Source organism: Hipposideros armiger, unplaced genomic scaffold (genome assembly GCF_001890085.2).
Source record: "Hipposideros armiger isolate ML-2016 unplaced genomic scaffold, ASM189008v1 scaffold_11, whole genome shotgun sequence".
In the NCBI taxonomy this organism is placed as follows: Eukaryota; Metazoa; Chordata; class Mammalia; order Chiroptera; family Hipposideridae; genus Hipposideros; species Hipposideros armiger.
Window position 1 is genome coordinate 8,836,147 of NW_017731361.1, and position 12,807 is coordinate 8,848,953.

A 12,807-nucleotide genomic window follows, 5' to 3' on the forward strand; every position below is an offset into this window, starting at 1 on the left:
TCTTAATCCCAGGGATTGGCAAGTTTTCTGTGAAGGGCCAGCTAGTAAATATTTTGGCTCTTATATGGTCTTGGTTACATATTCTTTATTATTATTGTTGTTTTTTGCAACCCTTTAAAAATGTAAAAGCCAATCTTAGTTCATAGGCGGTATAAAAACAAGCTGCAGGCCCACTCTGGCCATGGGCCGTATATAATTTGTTGGCTAATACTGAACATGTTGATCAAAGGTTTTAAGTACACCATGGGTGTGCTAATCCACATTCCCCTTCGGTAAATCCTACATGCCTAGAATACTATTGGATTTCTGTTGACAAAGTAACCCACATTTTTTACTTCCTCTCTCTCTCTCATTTTGTCAGAATTGAAGAGGTTTGGTTGCATTTTCAATCAGCCTTCTGAGTACTGATGCTGCTGTTGGACCTTGAAGAAGGATCTGTGCAGATGGAATAAGAGCTTTGCTTCCAGTCACTTTCCATCTGTCATTGGCTTTGGTCACAGGGTGTAGACTTGTCCATAGAAGTGACTTCAGGCACTACAGTATTGGGCTGGAGTCTACTCTTGACTAGAAAGAAAGGCATCAGTAAGATGCATTATCTCTAAAATTTTAGGCCTGTCACTTTCTGGGATCTGGCCTGACATTAATTAAGGCAGTTCAGCTAGTAGAAATTTATCAAAAACCTGGTATCTAATCTTTTACCATTTTTATCAAAGCATAAAATGGCTTATAGAGAGACATTGCTCATGAAACGGATTCCTATCACAATGGGACATTATGCTTTCTAAGAGAGTCAAAATGTCATCACAGCCTTCAAGGGCTAGGTTGCTAATGGAGAAATCCCAGTGAGTTATTGGACTGGCTCAAGATAAAATCTTATACTTGTAAATAAATCCTGGTCATCTTTTTCTTTTAACGCTTTCATGGTACATAGTATATAACTCAGTCTCATGCAATGAGTGAGAAAATCAATGCTTTAGTTATGTCTGTTTGAAACTCAGGAGAACTTAAAGAAGTGTTTTTAAGTTACTTTGACCACAAACTATAGTAAGAAATATACCCAAAAAATTATATCATGATCCAGTATATGTACACATATATAAAAACAAAAAAAAGTTTCAGCGGCAATATTATTCTTACATTTGAGGTGTTTCTGATATTTTCTAACCTGTTCCGTTTAAATTTCTTATGCTTCTCATTACCACTAATTTATTTCATAACTCATTAACGGACTTTGACTCAGTTCAAAAAACATTCCCTCAGAAGACCCAAATGCTCTCACTACTTATAAGATGCCATTGTTTGGGGGTTCTTGTGTGTGCTTGCAGCTTAGGTTGATTTATTTGCTAAGAGCCAACCACATGTAAATCACTCTGCTAGGTTCTATGAGAAGTACAAAGAGTCATGCCTTCCAACTACCTGAAGCCAGGAATTTTCTGAGTTGCCAAGGAAACCAAGATGAGCAAAATGACATATCATCTCTGCCCTGATAGAGCTTATGATCTAATGGATGAAAGAAACTTGGCACTTGAGGAGTGCCGGAAGAAAACATAGCTATTCAAGTGAATGATTTAAGTTAGAAAGCAGCTTTATTAGCACTTTCTGAGTAAGAGGTGTTCTCTTATTATCTAGAAGGGTCAGTCCCGTTTTTACAGATGAGAAAATGGAGACGCTCTGTCACTTATCACAAGCCACATCACTATTTTGAGTCTAAATCCAGGGTTATTTGTGATATACATGTTGTCTCACATGATTAAATGGGTTTTGTGCTAGAAATAAAGTGATGGGGAGTTCAGAAGAGGAGGTGACAATTAAGTCATATTATAAAAATGTTTCAATTCTCAGAAAGCCTGGAAAGACCTGAAGAGATCCCTTTACTCATCGCCCTTTCCTTCAGAAGGAGCTAATCTAATTATTCTTGAAAAAGGAGAAAAAATACTTATTTTAAAGAGAAGAATGGTGCCTTGTAGTGTTTCACAACATTTTCTGAATAAACTCTTAAAAATCCTTCACTTGGAATTTTACTCATCTAAATTCTTATTTCAAAAACCAGGAAACAAAGTAAAACATTTTCTCAAGATCATCAAGGCAAGACACCAAAGATTGTCATCTGTCTGGGAAAATCTATACTTTGTTATTCTCGTCACCAAGCATTTCATGAGCACTGACCCAAGAGACCATGCCACCTAGAAACTATTAATAAATATCCACTGCTTCTGACTTCTAGGAGCAGACATTTTTAAATGGCCGATGGGAAAGATCACCTCAACTTCAAAGCACCACTTAGTGGACCTCTGTACACCTGTTCATGCTCATCTCTTAGATACTTGTGCGTTGGGGATCAGCTCATTCCATAAACTTATGAGTGTAACAGTTTCCTACTTGGGATAATTGAAATCATTTAGATACAAAAGAGTGGTCATCGGGGGGAAAAATTGGCAAGAAGATATTTAAAGGACAGATCCCTGAGTAGAGCCACATGCAAAGACAACCAGATCTCTCGGTAATTGTTTGTGTTCCGAGATGCTCCTCCTGACCTTGCCACCTGTGTGAAATCCCCTGCTCATACGCTTAGAGCCTCACTATGTCTCTTTCTTAACATACAGCAGTTGCATTTGTCCACTGATTTTATGACTGTTTAATCCATAAGGGTCTCTCTCTGTATGGAGCCCTCACTAGACTACAAGCTCCATAAAGATAGAGATTTGATTTCTACTCTATTATTACTCTATCCCCCAGTATTAAATACTGTGATTAATGCATAATACGTGTTCAAGAAATATTTATTGGGTTAATGAATGGGCATTTTAAGGTAGTCTGGAATATTCCTTTTTTTTTTAAAGATTTTATTGGGGAATTGGGGGAGGGGAACAGCATTGGAGAATCGGGGAAAGGGAACAGACAAGTTGCTGTCCTTTTGTTCTTCAGTCTAGTTGTGAAGGACGTTGCTTCACTAGCCCAAGTTGGTATTATCATTGCGCTCTTCCCAGGTGAGGAAGCCATTGGACGGCCATTCACGGCGGCTCATGGCAGCTCACGAAAACTCACACCCACTGCCGACCAGCCCCGCTGCAGCCCATGCCTTCGCTGGTGACTCATGGCAGCCCAGCTCCAGGTTGAGCTGTTGTTCACCATCTTAGCTGTAGAGGGCGCAGTGTCACTGGCCCTCATGTGGGATCCAAACCAAGGCCCTGCTGCTCAGAGCTGGTGTCCCAAGCCAACTCCTAACCAATGTGCCACTCCAAGCAATATCCAACTGGAATATTGCTTTAAGCAAGATACTTCGATTTAGCCCAATCTTTATTATTGATTATCTACTAAAGAACAATTCATAATCACTCACAATTGTACTTTTTTTCTGTTTGTCTTACAGTCAACTTTGACCACTTCGAAATTTTGCGAGCCATTGGGAAAGGCAGTTTTGGGAAGGTGAGAATCAAAACGACGAACGACCAGCAGGGTTACATAGCTCAGGGAACAGAGAGTCCAAGAATGTTCAGATTATTGAGTTACTGGGACCACAAAGAATGATAATTCAGGCATGTTTTTATAATGGAGCTTTATAAAATTGTCACCACAGTTTGAGGAAAGCATGCAACAGGCAGGTACATAGTGAACATATCCTGTTCTCAGAGTGATCTCAAAGTCAAATCCATTTATTCTCACTGGAGTTTAAGACTTTCTCTCTCCTCTAAAGGTGAGAGTAACATTTTAGAATCATTTTCAAATTGTACCAGTACCTTCAGTAACACTTATCTTGTCCAATAAGACTTAAATCTTTTCACATGGGAAAGGAGCCACCTGCTTTCTGTTTTACCCCCCAGTTGTACCACATTTTTATTTCAAAAAAAACCTACCATGAAAAATATATAATACATATCCAGTCTAATTTTTTTTGTAAGAACCTTCTAGATTTAAATCCTGATTCTTGGTGGAGACATCCTTTAAGAGAGAACATTTCCTATTCAACTTGCACTTTAAAATGATCCACCATCTACTTTATGAGGCACTATATGAACCCCTAAAATTATTTCAAAAATCTGGACATTGTGTTTAGTGTCTTCCCAGCGCTGAAAGTCCTTTTGGTTACATCACCTATGGTTGTACACAGAAATTCTTTGCACAACACTGTTCAACCTGACAGTTGAGCCATGCCCATTCATTTCGGTCACTCAAAGCAGAATAAGGGTGTCATCTGCTATGGGAAGATTCCTGACAAGGAGGCAGCTATTTCCTCCAAAATACTGTCTAAAAACAAAACAAAACAAAACCCCAAAGCAAAAAATAGGCAAACTTGTTTCAGAAAGCAGCAATTTAGGAATCAACCTGGTGCAGGGGAAGAAAATGAAGTTTTTTACTCTGAAAGCAGAGCTCAGGAGCAACTTTAGCGAGAATTTGTAAGTGACAAGGCCTCCAAGCCACACTAAAAACGAGTCTTGTTCTGTCTGTCTTCAAGGTGATCTCTCATCTCCCTAGTCACTTTCTCACTCTGGTTTGCACCATTAGGTCTGCATCGTGCAGAAGAATGATACCAAGAAGATGTACGCCATGAAATACATGAACAAACAGAAGTGCGTGGAGCGCAATGAAGTGAGAAACGTCTTCAAGGAACTCCAGATCATGCAGGGCCTGGAGCACCCTTTCCTGGTTAACCTGTGGTAAGTGGTTTCGTAGGACCTCTGAAGGGAGACACACCCACCTTCACCCCCTGTACTGTTACACAGACACACCTTGATGTCTCATGTGCATTTGCAAAGTCCTCCTCAGGATCTCCCTCAAGGACTTGGGTTCTCCTTGGTTTGTTTGACTTGATAATGAAACAAAATTGTTGTTTCATTGTCACCCATAACTACTCCTTGGTTCAGGTGTCACAGTTCCTCTTTTCCTTGAGGTCAATTTTTTTTTAAATCATTGTAATTAAATATGCTGAAGAATGAGTCAGATGTCTTCTCATTCAGATAATTTCCCCCCATTAATCATGGGGCAGGGACTTTGGGTACAAAAGCATGGCATCACTGGCCAACGTAAGGTATCTGATCTTCAGAACTTGTACAAAGCACTGTGTCCTTAAAATTACTAGCAATAGAACTGGTTCCCTTGCGGCCTGCTTCTTAAGCAGCCAACTATGTACCTGTGAGTTGGAACAGGATAGGTGCTGCCTTTCTCAGCAGATAGGTTTTTCACAGAGCTGGGGCTAATTTAGTAATCTGCTCTCAAAGCCATTATCACAGTCCAAGGCTTAGCAAACGGTGAAGACGCTTACATTATCTATTATTTCCTGCTCTTTTCTTGTGCTGTGGAGGTCTTTCTGTGGCTTGCTCATTTGGCTCTACATTTTAATGCAGCCATTATGTTAAGAGCCAATTCTTAAAGCTAATTCAGTATGACTGCTATTTAAATATGCATACCAAGCAGTGCTTACTTACTAGCAAAGGAAAAAAAAAGTCTTTATTAGAGACTACTGGTGGAAAAATAATTGAAATGTCACTGTGTATTTAGGGACATTCCTCTGGGGGAATTAGTGCATTAAACCTGTCTCCCTCCATCTTTAATTAACACAGTTCACTTCATATACAATTTGCTCCCACACTCTACACCACAGCTGAAAAGAAGATGGCTCTGGGTGACTTGGAAATAGGTCTATTACAGGTTATGCACTACTCAGATATGGTGGAGTCTAATTTTGGCTCAGGCTCAGTGTATTTAATCAGTATTTTAGAGTGGCTATTGAAAATGCAGCCAGGTAAAGAGTTAAATGGATGCAGCTCTTTTTTCCCCATCCATAGCAATCACCAAATTGCATCTTTTCCCCCCTGTCTTTCCACCCCGAGAATGAGGAAGCGCTCTCATTTCACAGCCTTTTTGTTCAAAGTCACATTTTTCTTCTTTAAAAGTTCAACCAGCTCATTTTCTCTCTTGAAGACCAGGAACACCCTTCATAAGAACATACTTAGCATTTTACCCTTCCATGCTTGTTTCTCATGACTCAGAAGGCAAAGCTGACTTCATTCTAGTCCATATATATATGTATATATATATATATATATATTTGTATATATATATGTGTACACACATATATATACACATATATGTATATATATGTACACATGCACATATATATATGTATATCTATACATATATACATGTATATATGTGTGTATATATGTATATATGTGTGTGTATGTATATATATATATATGTGTGTGTGTGTATATATATATATATATATATATATATATATATATATATATATATACACGCTGTCCTTCCCTTACACTGAATCTCACAACAGAACGTTGCGCACCACTATTATTGACAGAGGAGGGAAGACACAACCTCCTCCCCATGATTCTAGCGGGGCATTCAGAACTGAAAACTGGGAGTGGGGCATTCCGGAAAACCCTTTTGTCTTTCAAACCCTGAGCTAAAGATCTTCAGAAAGCATATTAATTCCTTCTAATAAATGCTTTAGGCCTTAGTAAGTACAGCCTGACTTTCCACAACTATCAAGCAACCTTGCGATGCTGCTTCTCGAGGTGTGATTGTGAGCAATCTATTGTTTTTAAGTCATATCGTTCTAAGATAAGGTTAATGCATGGAACTTGGGTTGATTTATGAATGAAGTAAGACAAAGCTCTATGCTCAGTGCCCAGCACATGTTAAGCATCTTACAGATGGTAGTTCTTTTCCTTTCTTGCTTTATTAAGGTGTAGCGTTCTGAATGCATCCATCACTGATGGGCCAGTCTGAACATCCAAAAGACAACTTTGAATGGTGCTTGGCCTCAATGCATGATGGGAAGTTGTGTACGGTGGGAAGGGGGAGGGGTCTTCTACTTATTCCATGTAAGAGCTTATGTTTGTTTTGTTTTCCACCCACATTCTGCAAATCAAAGAAAAAAAATCAAAGATTCCCTAGTGTATTATGTTCAGTTTAATCAAGATGTGTGTCTTGGGTTTAACTAGACTTATCTTTACATCCCCTAAACTTCAGGAGCCAATTTTCTTATGCACTGCATGATTAATAAAATAGCAATACTTTTTAACTCCTTTGGACCCCTTCGTATACTCTACTGATTTTCTGATTTGCTATGTAGGCCTCGCAATATTGCTTTCAATAATCTTTTCATGGATGCTCAAAATGTCCCTAACCTCAGGGGATGTGTTCATAAAATTCTGGTTTTCAGGGTGAGGGAAAACACAAATTGTTTCTCTTTTATGCAGTTTTTTTTTAAAGAAGTTAGTGTGTGTCTATGTATACATACTGGTTTGTTGGAAAAGTCATGACGCATTTTTGCAATGAAAAACATAGAAAAAATATGTCATGACTTTTCCGACAACCTAATATATATGTGTGTATATATATACATGTATATATACACACATATATATGAATATATACATGTATATATTACACACACATATATGACATTTGAAAACTTTTGTGCTCATTGCAGTCAATTTGAAAAACAGAAAATTACAAAGAAAAATGAAAATTCTCTAATAATCCTATCACCTTGAAAAAAAATCACTCCTAACATGTTGGTGTGTACTTTCTAGTAAAGTGTCTGCATTTGGTTTTCTGCTTTTGATCATGTAACACTTTGTCTATTTCTTTATTCATGTATATATTTACTGATCATCCCAGACAAGTTATAATTAGGGTTGCCAGATAAAATACGGGATGCACAGTTAGATTTGAATTTCAGGTAAATAACCAATAATTTTTAGTATATGTCCCAAGTATCACACGGATGTATCTTAACTGGAAACCACTCATTATTTGAATTTTTAATTTAATGTGCATCTTGTACTTGTATCTGCTAAAACTGGCAACCTAATTATAAGAGACCCACAGCGTGGGGATGAAATGGGGAGCAGGAGTGGGCAGAGCCCTGCTCTGCCCGGCATCCCCATCAACCACAAGAAGATGGCATTAGTCAAATGGCAGTTGAGTATACGAACTGTGAAAAGTGCATGAAGGGACTAAGTATAAAGAGGCAGGGGTGTGTGTGTGTATGTTTTGAGGGGTTTCCGGGGATGTAGTTCACGAGTCTGGGGGCAGCAGTGTTAAGGATGAAGAAACATTCTGATCAAATCCAACCTTCCCAGCCTCTGTGGACCTGGTCCTGCTCTGAACACCACCGTTAGATGTAGGCCAGGTTATAAAGTGAAGGCTGCCTGACAGGGCTGGCCTCCAGGAAAAACAAATAAGTCTTCCTGCCAGTCTCTCCTGAGGACAGCTAACAAAGCCATGGCAACCCACAGCCCGCGCACAAATGGGCCCCGGTGCTGCCCAGCACGCCGGTTTCCCAGGAGGCTTTTGTTCATTGAGATTAAGCCTGTAGCTGCACACAGCTCCTCAGGGCTCCGCTCTCTCCTAAACCCAGCTCCCCTCTTACCTGTGTCTCTTGTTCGTGTGAACAGAAAGAGTCCACGGGTGGTTTCAGGCAATTAGGAGACACGATGGTCTCTTTTAAGTGGAAATGACCACCAGTACTAGAAGTATATAGAGGGGGTCCTGTCAGATGGCTGAACATGGCGGAATAAATAAATGGGTTCCTTGGAAGCAGCCTCCATCATCTGTGACTCAGAGCCCCAGTGTTTCTTCAGGGAATGACAGAGTGTAAGACTCAGGGTAGCCAGAGAGGCACAGCATCAATAATAAAGATTTCCTGTCAACTGCATTCTATTACTTTAGGCTTTACACATGTTATCTCAGGTATTCATCCTAACAACCTAGGTTGATAGGGATTACTAGCCCCATTTTACAATTGAAGAAATGGAATCTCAGAGAGATTGAGTAAATTTCCCAGAGTCACACAGCCAGGAATGTGCAGAGCTAGGACTCAAACCCAAGAATCCTGATGTCAAAGCCCCGGCTCTACCTGCTACACTATACCATCCTCTATAGACATCTTGCGAGACTCCCTTACAAAATACAGAAAGAAAAGGAATTTATTTTGTTTATTGTCTCTCACACCCCACAATAATACAAACTCCCTGAGGCAGGGAGTTTGTATGTTTTGTTCACTGCCTCATTCCCCAGCTCTTACAATAGTGCATAGCACACAGTAAGTGCTCAATAAATATCTGTTGCATGAATAATTGATGGAATACATGAATAAAGTGAGTTAGTGGTGGAACCAGGCTTCCGGCTCCTGATTTCCTGCTCTTTTCCCATCATACCACTGCCACCTTTTGCATACTCACAGACATCCCTTCATATAAGCATGCCCACTCCAGGATCTTTGCAGGCCCTGAGGTCAGAGGGATGCAAGTTTGAATCTCTGCTCTGCCACTCGGTAACTGTGAATTGAGCAAATTACTTTATGTCTTCTGCTTGGTTTCCTCATCCATAATTGGAAATAACAGCAATACCCATGGCAGAAGGTACTGCTATGAGTAAGACTATGTATATAAAGCAGCTCACACATAGGTGCTTAATAAATGATGACTTTAAACAAACAACTCAGTAAGGCCCCTCCCAGAAATGGATGTCCTCTCAGACCCCGTAGTCAGAGAAAATTCTGAAGTGAACAAGTTTAGCTGAGCTGGAGCTGGCACAGGCATTAGAAAGTCTTTTGTTTTGTTCTCAATTAATAAAAATTTAAATCGTTCATTTGCATATAAAATATATATTTTTATATAAAATATGGAAATACAGAAAGTTATGAAAATAATAAATGCCCATATTTTATCACTCAGAAATAACTGTATTCCTTTCCTATTGCTGCTGTAACAAATTACCACAAACTTAGTGGCTTGAAACAACACGAACTGGAGTACTTGAGGTTAAAGCTATTTTCAGAATATGACTAGGACATTATTTTCCTTTTGCCCTGCATTGATATTTGCATCGAAAGTTCACTAACAGACAAAACTAATCAGAACAATGATTAACTATGGGATGTAGAGATCAACCAGAAGGTAGCATGTGGCAAAGTTTTGGAGTGGTTGAAATACTCTGTTTTCTTTACTGTGGTTTTGATTATATGAGAGCATATATTTGCAAAAATTCATTGTTATGCACTTACTATCTGCATTTTGCTATAAATGAATTTTACCTCAAAAGAAAATGTAGAAAATGTAAAAACCCACAAATGAATTATCTTACAATTCTTGAAGTCAGAAGTGCAAACTCACTCTCACTGGGCGAAAATCAAGCTGTCAGCAAGGCCACGTTCCTTCTGGGGGCTCTAAGGGTGAATCTATTTGCTTATCTTTTCCAGCTTCTTGAGGCTGCCTGCATTCCTTGGCTCACAGCGCCTTCCTCCATCTTGAAAGCCAGCAGCATAGCATCTTCAGACCTCTCTCTGCATCCTTCTTCCATCTTTTAAGGACTCTTGGGATTACACTGGGCCTACCTGGTGACAATGATTCTCTCTTGACCAAACTCTAACCAGGCTCCTCTGAGACTTTTTCTCTGCTAGGTCTTAACCTTGGTCTACAAAGACTTGAACAAAGCAGCTCCTAAAAGCTCCAGGCTACATCCCTAGGATCCTTTAGCTCCCCTTAAAGTGCTTGCCTGAGAAAACTCAAGGCTGCCCAAAGAACTGAGTACTTGTTTCAGCCAACCCCTGAAGGTAGGGCCTGTCTCCCAGCCTCTGTGGGAGGGGAGGAGCCTAACTACACGTGCTAGTTAACAAGCCAGATGGGTTCCACATGAACCAACGCTCCCTTTGCTGTTTTTGTCATTTTTCACTTCCCGGACTCTACTGAGCTCCTTCTCTGCCCCCTCCCTATCCCCTCATTCTCCCTTTAAACCCCCAGTCACTTCTGGAGAAATCAAAATTGAGTTCCGTTCACACTGGACTCTTATCCTATTGAAACAGCATATTACTGATGAAAAACTGTTCTTATTACTTTAATCAGTGTCCAGCTTTGTTATCTTAAGAAGAGACGTGCTTAACTTAAGGGCCTTTAAAGTAAGGTTATCCCGAATTATTCAGTGTTGTCATAGGAAGAAGTTGTCCTTGGGTGTGCCCCTGATGAGCTTGGGTAGGTGGAGAAGAAGGAACTACAGTCTCTGAAGAGTGTAGCAGAGAGCAGTGTTGTCCTGTGGCAGGTACACAGCAGTTGTTCTATTACATAGCTGTTGACTGATGGACTAAAAGACAGGAAACTGAGTTTTTATAACGTAGACATTCACTCATTCATTTACTCATCAATATTACAAAGGATTCCTTTATTGCAAACAACACAAAGAACTCTTAGAAGATGTAAGCTAAAAAAGAAGTTCATTGAAGGATATGGAGTAGCATACAGCCTCAGAAGTAAAGCAGAAGAAGCAGGTCCGAGGATGGTGGACAGAGGCAGTTCTGGAAGTCTAATTAGCAGACACTAATGGATAGGCCCTCCAGGCTGTCTCAGCTGGGAGGAATCAGCTCCAACCTACTTTCTAACCTAGCGTTACCCACTCGAGCTTCAAAGTCTTGAGACAGAATCCAGTCGGCCTTGCTTAGACAACGTGCCTGCCCCTTGGCTAGAAGAAAGAGTAAAATAATGACTCTCAGCTTGTTGGTGAATGACTGTGTCATTCCCTAAATAAGATGGGGAGATTGAGGTGGAGCAGTTTCATTGTGAAGATCGAGGACTGTTGAAGAGGAGGTTAGTCTGGAGCTCAGAAAAGATGACTGTCCAAGGAGAAATCCAACAAAACACAAAGATGGGAATCACTGACTTATATATGCTATTCTAACCTAGGCCTTGAAGAGAGAGATTAGATAGAAGAGGCCAAGGACTGAAGATCTAGAGCATTCTAATCGTTCTGATAGAGGAGGAAGACTCAGGAAACTAGACAAAGGAGCACACAGGAAGCTAGCCAACAAGCTAGGGGTAAATCAGGAGAGTGTCATGTCCTGGGATCTAGAAAGGAGAGTGTTTTGGAAAGGAAGTGCAAACCATTTCAAGTGCTGCTGAGTGGTCAAGGAAGACAAAAAACTGACCACTGACTTGGGAAGATAGATATTGTGACTTTGATAAGATCTAACTTCCAGTCCCCAGTCCTAGGACAAAAGACCAAAGGGAGTGGCTTAACAAGAAGAAAAGAAAAGGAGTAATTTTATTTGGGGAGTGAGGAGTGAAAAGTGCTTTTGTTGTTGTTTTGAGATTCATCCATGTTGTCACAAGTAGCAATAGTGTATTGTCATTTCTTTATCATATTCCAGTGTATGACCATCCCGTGATTTATTTAAACCGTTTCCTCTTGATGAATGTTTGGGCTGTTTTCTAGTTTGAGAGTTTTATAAATGCTATTAACATTATTGCTTGCATCTTGTGGTAAACAAAAGTACACATATTTTGACGTATAAACCTAGGAATGAAATCACTGGATCCTAGGGTCGATGTAGGGTTAGCTGGCAAATTGGTTTCCAAAGCAATTGTGTCAATTTATACTCATATCAGCAATGTACGGGTATGAGAATTGAGATTGCTCTCACACCTCACCCACATACGGTATTGTCAGTTTCTCAACCTATAGGTGTTCCAGCCAATGTGTAATTGTTTCTCATTGTGATTTTAGTTTGGATTTCCCTGTGACTTATGAGTTTGGGCACATTTTCATATGCTTATTGGCCATTTGGAATCCTCTTTTGAGAAGTGTGTCTTTTGTTTGTCTTCCTATTGATTGCCTCTTTTGCTCATTGATCTGTAAACGTTCTTTATATATTCTATGTACAAGTCCTTTTTTGAATATAAATTATTTTCCAATTTGTGACTTACCTTTTTAATCCGTAAATATTTTTTTAAACAATCAAAAAGCTTGAATTTAGATGTGGTATAATGTATCAGTCTTTTCCTTTATGGG

General features: G+C 39.7%; 1 protein-coding gene across 2 annotated transcripts in view; it reads left to right on the top strand.

Moving 5' to 3' along the window:
- STK32A (serine/threonine kinase 32A) overlaps positions 1 to 12,807 on the top strand; it is a 94,464-nt gene that overhangs the window by 21,338 nt on the left and 60,319 nt on the right. For both annotated transcript variants that reach the window (XM_019661033.1, XM_019661027.1), the window contains exons 3-4: positions 3,371 to 3,426; positions 4,504 to 4,655. In XM_019661033.1, the coding sequence (XP_019516578.1) occupies positions 3,371 to 3,426; positions 4,504 to 4,655 (208 nt within the window). The remainder of the gene's footprint in view (positions 1 to 3,370; positions 3,427 to 4,503; positions 4,656 to 12,807) is intronic.